Raw genomic sequence first — 12,922 nt, 5'->3', positions numbered from 1 at the left:
TCCTCCTTAGAATAGGGAACAAAATACCCATGAAAGGAGTTACAGAGACAAAGTTTGGAGCTAAGACAAAAGGATGGACTATCCAGAGACTAACCCACCTGGGAATCCATTCCAGAACCAGCCACCAAACCCAGACACTACTGTATATGCCAGCAAGATTTTGCTGAAAGGACCCTGATATGGCTGTCTCCTGTGAGGCTATGCCAGTGCCTGGCAAATACAGAAGTGGATGCTCACAGTCATCTATTGGATGGAACAGAGGGTCCCCAATGGAGGAGCTAGAGAAAGTACCAAAGGAGCTGAAGGTGTCTGCAACCCTATAGGTGGAACAACAATATGAATTAACCAGTATCCCCTGGAGCTCATATCTCTAGCTGCATATGTAGCAGAGGATGGCCTAGTCGGCCATCATTGGGAAGAGAGGCCCCTTGGCCTTGCAAACTTTATATGCCCCAGTACAGGGGAACACCAGGGCCAAGAAGTGGGAGTAGGTGGGTATGGGAGCAGGGCAGGGGGAGGGTATAGAGGAATTTCGGGATAGCATTTGAAATGTAAATGAAGAAAATATCTAATAAAAAAATTGAAAAGGAAAAGAGAAAGAGTGGCTAGAGAGTGTATATTGAAAGAGTTACGGGGAGAATTTGAGGAATGGGAATGATCAAAATGTATTGAAATTCTCAAATAATTAATAGAAATATATTTTCACAAAGAAATGAAGGTCTAGCTTTTTTTTCTTTCCTTGGCAGCCATATATTTGTATTATCAGTCTCTTCTCCAAGAGCTTAAAATGCTCACCTTCCTGAATATTTATCCTCCATAATACTTAATTCTATTTCTGGAGCTAACTGCATATCTTTACTCTGCTACCATTCTTCTGTCAGTGCCATGCTATTCCAGAGAAAGAGAGAAGCAGAAGACATTGAGCACTTTTATTCTTTTGCTTAAAGAAAGAGTTCCTAGGTGTAAAACCGTATTGCATTTTGGAAAGATATTTATTTTAATGCATATGGGTGTTTTGCCTGCATGCATGTCTATGCCCCACATGTGTGCCATGCTTGATTCTTGCTGATGCCAGAAGAGTATATTGGATGCCCTGGGACAGAAGCTACAACCTGTTGTGAGCTGCCACATGGATACTGAGGATTGAACTGTAGTCCTGTGTTACAGCAGCCAGTTCTCTTAACTCCTGAAGCAACACTCCAATCTACAATAGCACTTCTTCTAAAATGAATTGGCCATGCTATAAGTCTTGTTTAAGATTCCATTGTACATTCCTAATCTATACAGGCCAATATTGAAACAGCTATGCTCATTTATAGAAATATAAATATATCAGTGGCTAGATTTATGTTAATTGATAAATTAGTTGATTTATCTTAAGTGACTATTTATTATAGTTGGTTTACTTCCAATTCTCCCACTATACTTAAGAGCAAGTATTTACTGAGCACTTATTTATTGCAAACCATTATTTGGCTATTAACTTTATATTGACAGTTTTTAAATTTGAGAAGCTTTAGGAAGGCTTGGGAAACACAGATTTCTATCACCTTCCTTTCTGAGTCAGGAGCAGAATCTGAGACTGTCTTTTCTAAGTTAGTATGCCCAGTGATTCATTTTACTTTCCTTCTTAAAGATTTAGTGACAGTCTTGCTATATTCCTATTTGTGAGCTCATGGTTTTAAGGCGTTAGAAATAGAACAAATTCGTGTTTTTCAAAAACTAAAATGAAGCTGGATATGGTCACTCTTGCTTGTAATCATGTCACTTGAGAGGCCAAGGCAGGAAGATTGAGAATGCCAAGCAAGACTTGGCTACTTAGAAGCACACCATCTAAAGCAAGCATAGGCTACATAGTAGCACAGCATCTCAAGAAAAAGAAAAACATAATTAGTTAACCTGAAAGGTCAAAGTGGAAGCAATGATACTCAGAGACTTTTTTAAGGGAATAAGTACCTCCCCTTTTTTGTTCTCCTTACTTCTTTAAGCTTTACTTTTATCATTAAAATATTTTATTTCTCTGTTGTACAGACTGAGGAAACTTTGTGAGCTATATGCAAAAGTGCTGAACTCCCAAGAAGCTCTGCAGGTAAGACTGTTTCTCAGTCTTTTCCTAGTAGGAGGAGGCCTGCTTTGTCCTGAAAGGCTTCTCAAGGATGGGTTCATGCTGGGAGGACCCTACATCTTATCTTTCCCAATATATTCACAAAGGGCCTGTACGTGTAGGGTTGGTGCATAAATGGTTTCAGAAAGTGTTTCACTCTGCTGCCAGTAGTGCTTCTTTTGTCCCTAAACTCAGAATTGTCCCTGGATCAGGTGGGTGTGTGACAACAGTTGGTAATTAATGTTCTCAAGTACTGTATGAAGGGATTGAATGGAAAACATCATTTAACGAGGAATATGATTTTTCCCCCAAAAGGGATACGTTTTCATTTGCAAAAGTCTCTTCTAAGCATATTGATGATTCATTTTTGATGATGAAATGGTGTTGCTTCTGTCCTTGTGTGCTTTTTTGTACAAAGAAAGTCACTTTCTTCATTTGGGCTTTGGTGTTTGCTGTGGTAGTAGAATAAATTCCTTGGAGGAAGGAGAAATGAAAGAGAAAGCCCTAAGAGCCAAAGAAGGATGCTCAGGATGTATTATCAGTCCTCACATGTCAGAACACAAAATGATAATACTGGAAGATGCCTAGGGCCATTCACTATTTAGGCAGGGCCTCACACTTTATAAACAGGATGTAAAATCAGCTATGTGATCATAATTTAAAAAAAACATTTTTCAAAGTCTAGTTTTAATTTTTTTTTACTTTTTCAATTTTTTATTAGATATTTTCTTCATTTATATTTCAAATGCTATCCTGAAAGTCCCCTATACCTTCCTCCCACCCGCCCTGCTCCCCTACCCACCCACTCCCACTTCTTGGCCCTAGAGTTCCCCTGTACTGGGACATATAAAGTTTACAAGACCAAGGTCGACTTGGCCATCTTCTGCTACATATGCAGCTAGAGATATGAGCTCTGGGGATATTGGTTAGTTCATATTGTTGTTCCACCTATGGGGTTGCAGACACCTTCAGCTCCTTGGGTGCTTTCTCTAGCTCCTCCATTGGGGGCTCTGTGTTCCATCCTATAGATGACTATGATCATCCATTTCTGTATTTGCCAGGTATTGGCATAGCCTCACAAGAGACAGCTATATCAGGGTCCTTTCAGCAAAATCTTGCTGGCATATGCAATAGTGTCTGGGTTTGCTGGCTGGTTCTGGAATGGATCCCCAGGTTGGTTAGTCTCTGGATGGTCCATCCTTTTGTCTTAGCTCCAAACTTTGTCTCTGTAACTCCTTCCATGGATATTTTGTTCCCTATGCTAAGGAGGAATGAAGTATCCACAGGTTGGTCTATTTTCTCTTTTCAGTGTGATGCTTAGTGATAAATTTTTTGTTTACGATATTCATTGTTGGTTCCTCCCACCCCTGGGTAGAATTGAACATAGGATGTGGACATGCTAGGCAAGGTCTCTATCACTGAGCTGTAATTCTGGCCTTTGTTTTTATAAGGAGTTCAAATTTTATAAAACTCTTAGCTAAAATACAGCCTGTTGATTGCTAAAACATATTTTCCAGACCAATGGTTATTTTAGAAGTCCCACCCCCCTCCATAGTGAGTACATAGTATGAAAACCATATACCTTCAGCAAAGCTCACCCCTGTCAAACATGAAACTCACTGTCATTTGTTTTTCACAGATATATACTTCTGCTTTTGTTTCTTGGACAACCATTCTTGTAAACTTTATCATTTAAAACCTTTTTTCAAAACCATTAGACACTAAAACTTTCTGATAGATAAAAACAAAATGAAAACAGAAACAGATAATTGCTGTCTGTGTCCAGAAATAGTGGTGTATTTTCATAATCTCAGTACTTGCAAGATGGAAGCATCATAGGAGGATCAAGAATCTCAGGCCATTATGCTACATGACAAGACTTTGTCTCAAAAAATTGATACATGCATGCACCAAATTAAAAAAAAAATTCTAAAGTCTAAATTTATCCAAGTTTCTTCTTGAAAGCATTTACCTGCCCAAAAGCCTGTCTTCAGAAACTTCAAGCTAATATGGCCATATTTCAGAAGTATAGTCAACCCTCTGTAAGTAGAGGTTCTACAAAATATTTGAAAAATATCACACATCTACTAAAGAGTCAGTGTGATAACTATTTGCATGGCATTTATATTGTATTATGAAACATAAATAATCCAGAGGTAATTTAAAGCATACAGGAGGATATGCAGAGGTTTTAGGCAAATACTATACCTCTTTCTACAAAAGGTTTCAGTAGCTATAGGAAGCTGGGAGAGTTAGAAGCACTACCCTGCAAATTCTGAGAGATAGCTACAACTGGTTCTCTGTAATGAAATCTGCTAGCATGTGCTCCATATATGATAGACAAAATATCTTCTGCCTCTTTCTCAAGTCTTTTTCCCTCTGCCTTAACAGCCAGTCCATTATGAAGAGAAGAACTGGTGTGAAGAACAGTATTCTGGGGGCTGCTACACAACCTACTTCCCTCCCGGCATCTTGACCCAGTATGGAAGGTACTACCTAATCACTCCACTAACTCATTCAGGGATGGCACACGTTCAATCAAGACATGTTTGGTAAATAAAAGTGTGCTGAGCTGTGACCAAAAGCCCCTGCAATTGAAGCCAAGCTCCACATAGGTTACCATGTTTCTCTTTGGTTTTTTCTTTCCTGTCAATACTAGAAAGCATCTGCAGAATTTCCTTTGAAGATCATGAGTTTCACAAAGGAAGTGACAGTGCTGCACCATTGTGTTGTTTCCACTCTTCATTCCTCTAGAGAAGCAAACTCAGTCAAAGTAACCAAAGAAAGTTGACACATAAGTAGCACTTTAAATAGCCAGAGGATTTGTTCAGCCTGCCTACCGAGTCTACAACTAAGGAAACTTCTTCAAGAACACCTCTGGATCAGTGTGGGCATGGCTCTGCAAATTCAAAAGCAATTCTAAACCAGTCAAAAAAGGGATTGAGTTCCTTGTCTAATCCTACCAATCACCTATTTAGTCATTTATTGTTGTTAGATTTTACTTACCTTATCACATGAATGAGAAACACAAGAAAATGTGATCATAGCCTGAGTTATTCTTTAGCAACTTTTTTTTCTGTTTCTAACACATGATATGACTCACCCCTTCAGAGTTAATGGGCTTTTTAGCACTCACAGCATTGTGCATCCAAATATGAGTCACTGGTGCTGAGTTTAGTGTATCTGATGACAATAACAAGGCACAACTTAATAACCATTACCAGGATGTTCCTAGCAACACTAAACTAAAATGGGAAAAAAGGAAAAAGTCTTGAGAGTGCAACACCTGCTGTTACTGGGATGAAGGCCATTGATCAGCTCTCTATGAAAACCAGTAGAAGAAGGGTTCAAACCTGCTTATCAAAAGATGATTAAAGATTCTGCATGTCACGGTCCTTATCTACCTACCCAATATGCTTTTGAATCATTATGTTACTTTTCAAATAGAGACCTAGTGAGTTGAGTGTAGACGAAGTCACTAGTAATTGTTTCATTGATAGTATATTGAATAAGTGTCAACCATTTGCTGACCACTTCTAAAAATATCAATATCAAGGTTATGCCTCCTTGCCAAGGAGTTGATAATTTTGGAGACAATAGTAGGAAGCAGAGGAAGGATAGAACATAAGAAATTAAGTACTAAAGTGTCAGGGCTAATGCTTTAGTTAAGGGGCATAACAATATTCTGTGGACCCATGGAAATACAGGCTTCCCTTAGTGAAATGTGCATTGGCTTTATATCAGGCAGTACGGGAGGGGCAGAGAAGCTTCATGGAGAATGCAGTCTAGATAGAATGTTATGGAAAGAGTCAGGTCTTAGAATCTGCAAGTTCTTATAAGGTCTTGGGCAAAGCTAAGTGTGACAGGAATATAAATGATATTGGTGACAGAATGAGAAGATTCAGGCATGGAGTGGTGGCTCAACAATTATGAGCACTTACTACTTTTGCAGTGGACCTGAGTTCACTCCTGCATCAGGCATCTCACAATACTGTGTAACTCCAGCTCCAAGGGATCTCCTGACTTCTGCGAGTACCTGCACTCACATATACATAATAAAAATTTTAATTGAATAAAATGGCAAGGATTGAAGTAGAAAGATCTGAAAGACCCTTTGTACTATACAACATATTAAAGGTTATAAAACTTTGTCTTTTAGCCACTATATCAGTTTAGGCTTGAGTTTTGTTTTAAATTCAACATGTAGTATCATTTGATATCTGGACATTGAGTGTTAAGCTCCATGCTCAGTTCCATAAAATAACAGGAAAATGACTGTAGAGGTGGGGCAAGGATCACAAAGAACCCCTAACTTATAAGTCTGTGGAATAAATGTTAGATGGAAGAACAATTCCAGCACACAAGGTGACATGATAATGCTTTTCACCTTTGTCCCTTGTCATGAATGGGTGTCAAGTTTAATGTCATAATGTAGGAAACTATGGCACAAAATGACTTAATGACAGAACCCCCAGGCCAAGTAGAGACTGTATCTAAAGGATTTTCCTGACTCTGCAAGGCCAGGACACCTGAGACACTGCAATGAATTTTATTGTGAGGGCCCTTGATGTATTCACATGTGTACTGCTTCCAGCTGGAAGATTAAGGACAAAGCAAACAGGCCAACTTTAGTAAAGAACTGAATACATGTTTCTTAAGAAATTTCTGTTGAGGTTAGCATAGATTAAATTTACCACAATTAGGCAGTAAACCACATAATTCAGGAGGGTGTATGTTGAGGTCTCCGGTATAATAGTCTCTCCCCTCCATCTTTATTGCATACACTAACTGCTCACTCACCTTCTCATTTCCACTGGACAGAAACTCTCTCAGTTTAATCCTTGCCTGTTACATGTTTATATACAATTGTTAGCATGGTTAGTACCATATGGCTTAGTCTTCCAATCTTTACTAGGTTTTGTCCACTGTACCCCTCTACCAGGTCTCCAACTGGAAGTTCCTGCTGTTGTAGAAAGTGAGCATATGCTGAAATGCCTTGTAGTTTAACAAGCATGGAGAGGGTAAATGTACCTTCTGACTCTGGAAACATTTGAATGCCCTCCGGCTCCCAATAATTGCAGATGATTCCACGTATTATAATAATCTCACCAATACTCTATGGTTTCTTATTTTTCCCTGACTTTTTTTTTTGGCTATGATAAATTTGGGTAAAAGAAAACATAATGATTCAAGTAAAACTGTTACGTTTTCCTATAAGACACTCAACAATATACTAAATTATCAATGCTAGCTTTTTCTGAGAGGGACCAAATACTTGACAAAAATAATTTGTTTTCCTTCCCCCTCGGGATTTAGAGATTATCAGTCTATAATAGTGTGGATATCGTATTAGAACAGATCACATCATAAAAGGCAGGATGCAGAGCAGAGCAGTAATAAGGGGCCAGGGTGATATATAGCCCCCAAAGACACACTCTCAGTGACATATTTTCTCTAATAGACACACTTCCCACCGTGTAATAGACTGTTCTCATTGTCAGTCCATTACTAGAGACTTCATGATCAAGTATTCCCTGGAAAGTTTTGTAGACATGCTCAGAAGAGATAAGTGTTAATTAATATAAGCATTGTTCTGAATGCTGGATATCCTTTATCTGATCATGGCATCCCGAGATAGGCTAAAAATGGCTCTAGATAGTACTTCTTTTATGGTGTCTTTTTAAGTATGATAGTGGACTGCCTTTATAGGCTAAGTGCCTGGGAACCTTCTATCCCTTTGCTTATCATGAGATCATTCTAGAAACTGGTGATAGTAATATATCAGGCAACACAGAGAGGATAAAAATAGAGATGTTGACATCGGCTAGAAATATTTCAAATGCTGGCTCTGCTGTTTTCTAGCACTATGGCTCTTTCTGAGTCACTGCACATTTCTCTGAGCCTGTCTGTTTATTTGTGATATGAGATTTTAACTGGTAGCACTGTCATGGAGTTCTTGAAAAGACTAGAAAGAAAATAGAATGTAGCACAGAGATGACATGTAGCAAGAGGACCAAGACTAAGGTAGAGTTCTTAGATCACCTGGTTTCAAATGAGATCCTAGGAGGTAGACACTGAAGCAATCAGTAGGTAGGATAGATATCAGACTGCATCCTTAGTATCAGCATCATGGAAGGAAGAAGAAGGAAGCAAGAATGGGAAAGCCAATCAGTAATACAGTTCCAATGAAAGTACCAGCTGACCCCATGACACTCTCTAAAAGTAGAATGATCCTTCCAAGTAGTCTCATGTTGTAGCTTGGGGCTTGCATCTTTAAAAGCTTATTTATACTAGTCAGTCACTAAATGTAGTTGGTGTTAGAAGCAGGCATGAGGTCATTTTGCCAGTAGAAATAGTCACCTCCAAAGAGTGCCAGCATCAGAATACCACCTTCTGGAATGACTCCCACCAACAAAAATGTCCTTCATTCTAGGTGGTACATTTCAGTGTCTACCACAATTAACCTCTACATTCACCTTTGAGATGTATAAATAATAGTATTGGGGTTACATTAAGGAGTAAAGAACCTTGAAGAGCTGGCACCCAACAAATTTTAACTTAGCAATAGTTCTGAACCCCAGTGGATGGAAGTCAATGAAGCCATAAGACTCATTTATTTCTTTAGTGCCATTGATGAAAGTAATCTTAAAATCATTAGACCATCCCTTTAAGAGATATATAAGGGTTAGAGATGTGGTACAGTAGTGGAGCACATGTCTAGTATACATAAAGCCTTGGGCTCCATCCTGCATCATACAAAACCAAAAGAAATAACTACAAAAACATACGAGAAGGGCAAAGCATGACAAGAAGAAACAGTCAAGTTCAATGGTAGAAGGGCAAAGCATGACAAGAAGAAACAGTCATGTTCAATGGTAGAAGGGCAAAGCATGACAAGAAGAAACAGTCAAGTTCAATGGTAGAGTAACTAAGTAAGAAATCAGAAGCATGTATCACCTTCCTCATATAAAGGGATCCATACATGACTGGGCTTATTCAGTCCCTCACTTTATAGAGATGAGTCAAAAATGTATTTTGCCCCCATTGATTTCAGCACCTTTTCCTGTTAGTACCCTTGGTAGAGGAGTGTATGCATGCGCTTCAGCTTTTGTTCCATTAACCCATGACAGAGATGACACAAGAGCTGGAGAAACCTGAAGAGCATTATCCTACATTGTCAGTGTCCTCATAGATGTTTTGAACCTGAAAAAGCCAACTGGCCTTGGTCCTCATGTGAGAACTCATTTCTGGTTTTGTGTAATGCCATTTACTGCTCTGCTTTGTGTTTCCAGGGTTCTACGTCAGCCAGTGGGCAAGATTTTCTTTGCAGGCACTGAAACAGCTTCACACTGGAGTGGCTACATGGAGGGAGCTGTGGAGGCTGGGGAGAGAGCAGCCAGAGAGGTAGGACCCAGGGTAATGGGCAGTGGTGGAGGAGGACACATAAACACACTTTGATAAATGCTCAAAGATGAGATCTTGGGAGAAACACACACACACACACACACACACACACACACACACACCATATTCCTCATCTAAAGACCCAGGAAACACCATTATAATAGCAGTTTTAGGTAAAGGGAACACCTTAAATAAAATAATTAAAATATCTACTATTTTACCTGAAGTATGTATGGGTGGGGAGGGGGTCAGAACTCAGCTGTACTTAAAAGATAATGAAACTGGAAAAATGTTTCAGCAGTTAAAAGCACTTCTTACTCTTTGAGAGGACCAGAGTTTGGTTCCCAGGATCCTGTAGGAAGCTCACTACTGCCTGTCACTTCACTTCCAGGGAATAAAATACCATCTTCTGAACTCAGAAGACATCTACACCTCTCTCTCTCTCTCTTTTTCTCTGTCTGTCTGTCTGTCTGTCTGTCTGTCTGTCTGTCTGTCTGTCTGTGTGTATATGTGTGTGTGTGTATGTGTGTGACACACACACATACACACACATACATAATTACATAATTACAAATACAACTGATCTTTAAAAATAGAAGTTCTGGAAACGGCTCAGCAGTTAAGAGACTAGCTGCTCTTGCAGAGCTTTGGTTCCTAGCACTAGGTTTTTGGGTGTCTGGTGCCCTCTTTTGGTCTCCAAAGCTTCATTCAAGTACCTTGTGCACTTACATACAAACTCAGGCAGGCACATATACATACATAATTTTTAAAAAATTATTAAAAAAATAAAATGACGACCTAGGTTTGTTATTATAGAGTCAACAATAGTTCTTTTACATTTAAAATTCACTTTTATTCTTTATTGTTATTTTTGGCAAGTCTTCTAACCTCATTCCTCTTAAGTTATGCTCACAAGTACTAAAATTTATGATGAAATTAGTAGTTGGAATCTTTTATACCATAAACAAAAGATCTTGGGGGGGGTGTTAAAAGTCAAAGTTGATTTCTCTGCCCTTTACTTGACATTGTTGATGGATATCCCAAGAGCATACACTAAGTTCTTTTTTTAAAGAATTAAAGAAAGGTTGTATCTGTTTTGCTGTTTGTAATAGCAAAGTAATCTTTCATTTCAGATTCTTCATGCCATTGGGAAGATTCCAGAAGATGAAATTTGGCAGCCAGAACCAGAATCTTTGGTAAGCTATATTTCACAGATGTACATGTCTAAGAATGATTCTCTAAGAATGATTGCTCCCAAGAACACACTTGTATATATCCAAGTACCTTTTCTTAATGATTCAGTGCATAGATGTCTAAGTAAAGTACATGACTTAGGACTCACAGACTCAGGTGAACGTTGATACATTTGTATTGCTACATCTCTTGCAAATTATAGGAAAAATAGGATGTTTGATGGTAAGGAAATACTTCCCAGAGAGCTCTAGATATATTTAAAAAAAATCAATGGGAGATGAGACATAGCTCAATGGCAGAATGCTTGCTTATCATGGGTAAAATACTGAGTTTGATAGCTAACACCACAAGAAGCAAGGAAAAGAAAGAGAGGAGAATAAAAGAAAAAACCCTCCACCCCTCAAAATAAGAACTCAAACAATGTCTGTTGAATGATCTTCCTTAATGATTCTCAACAAGAGGAAGGAAAAGAGAGTTTATTATCTTCTCTCCAGGATAAAGTGAGAGAACAAAATGGAGCACATTTAAATTCAGTTCCACTACATTTTTGCAATAAAACTAGACAATTTATCTGACTCGTAGGAAGGATGTAGAGAAGATAGAAGAATAGAGACTGGGAATCTAAAAGGTTGGTTACTCTATCTTTTTAAGCCTGAAGCCATAAGAGGATAACTGTGACATTCCAAAATGACTGCCCTAGTGCATCTGCTAAAAATGGGATGATGGGCTATGTGTGGGGTTAATCCCTTGAAGAAATCTTTATGATATACATGGGCCATTGTGATCTGAGAATTGCAGTGGTTTAAGATGGGAAGACAGATAATAATCCCTAAGTACAATTCTGACAGAGGATATGCTGAGAGGAAATATAGAAAGTGGAGCCCTCTCAGCCTTGAAGCTGCAGAAAGACTAGCAACTTGACATAAAGGGCCAGATGAAGGAGATGGGGTAATATTACAGAGGTTGGAATAAGTGGGTTATTCTAAAAATATCTAGGATAAATAGTTTCTGGAATAACATGCACGACCGTCTTCTGACACAAATGTTCTCTGAACCCAGGATGTCCCTGCACGACCCATTACCAGTACCTTCCTGGAGAGACACCTGCCTTCTGTACCAGGCCTGCTAAAGCTGTTTGGATTGACCACCATCTTGTCAGCAACAGCTCTTGGTTTCCTGGCCCACAAAAGGGGTCTGTTTGTACATTTTTAAAGTTGGGCTTTAGAGCCACATCCACAGGCTTTTCATTCAGTGTGTCTCAAAGGCTTTACAAAGGAGTTGAGATTAAAAAAAAAATCTTACAAAGACAAAGAGAAAATAGAGTGAGAAAGCACAGTAACTTGTTCTCCATTTTGGTTCATTTTCAACTTTCCTGCCCTCTGAGTGTTTAGAACAGACACACAGGCTTGTCCCTTGCTATCTCACAACCTACCTGCCCCATGTACACAGTTTTATTCAAAACCCTATGGCTTTATGCTTGTCTTTCATCTGGTGTGTTATGTCCTCACCTATGTCAAGTTACTTGCCATTGTACCTAGAATCCTGTCTTGTTAGAACTGGAAGCCAATAGATACTATACTTCATTGTCTACTTTAAAGTTAAATAAACCAAATGCAACAAAGGTAAATCCTACTCACACAAGCCCTACACTAAGCTACTGGCATTTGGGTGGCTAGAACACAAGTTGATGCTTTTCTCACCTCCCAAGGTTCATTCGCCTATGATACTCCTCCACCTTATGCCATAGTCACTGATGGTTGTTCTTGTGGATTTACTCTGTATTAACTGGTATTGTGTTACTCAGTAGATATCTTCTACTCTGGCTGTTTTGTGCAGCATTGCCAGCTGATTTTAAATTTTCTTGAGATTGGGAGTCTTGTTTTTGTCATTTTTTTCTTGCATCTTCTAGTTAGTATGCTTCCATTCAAAGTTTAAGACATGCTTAGGTAATTAACAATAAAGCTGTTTGACCATATGTTTGTTGTCTCTTCTTTTTTAGGCGATGACTTTCAAGGTTTGACAAGCCAAACCAAGAGTCAGTATTGGGTATATGACTGTGATGTGAAAGCATGTAGTGAGAACTTTCTCAGAACTTAGATATTATGTGTATTTTGATCCATCATAGGATCACATGTATGAATACTTGGTAATTGACTTAAAAGTGTTAAGTAAGGATTGTATAAGACATCCTTGCTTTTATCTCCAGCAAAATTCTGTAAA

At 38.7% G+C, this 12,922-nt stretch overlaps 1 protein-coding gene across 1 annotated transcript in view; it reads left to right on the top strand.

The window, feature by feature from the left end:
- Maob (monoamine oxidase B) overlaps positions 1 to 12,677 on the top strand; it is a 109,676-nt gene extending 96,999 nt beyond the window's left edge. The window contains exons 11-15 of the mRNA XM_029473500.1: positions 2,032 to 2,089; positions 4,496 to 4,593; positions 9,397 to 9,508; positions 10,642 to 10,704; positions 11,762 to 12,677. Coding sequence (XP_029329360.1) covers positions 2,032 to 2,089; positions 4,496 to 4,593; positions 9,397 to 9,508; positions 10,642 to 10,704; positions 11,762 to 11,914 — 484 coding nt within the window. The 3' untranslated portion in view covers positions 11,915 to 12,677. The remainder of the gene's footprint in view (positions 1 to 2,031; positions 2,090 to 4,495; positions 4,594 to 9,396; positions 9,509 to 10,641; positions 10,705 to 11,761) is intronic.
- The last annotated feature ends 245 nt before the right edge of the window (positions 12,678 to 12,922 follow it).

The sequence above is a fragment of the Mus caroli genome, chromosome X (assembly GCF_900094665.2).
Source record: "Mus caroli chromosome X, CAROLI_EIJ_v1.1, whole genome shotgun sequence".
Classification (NCBI taxonomy): domain Eukaryota; kingdom Metazoa; phylum Chordata; class Mammalia; order Rodentia; family Muridae; genus Mus; species Mus caroli.
This window is presented reverse-complemented; position numbering and strand designations above follow the sequence as displayed.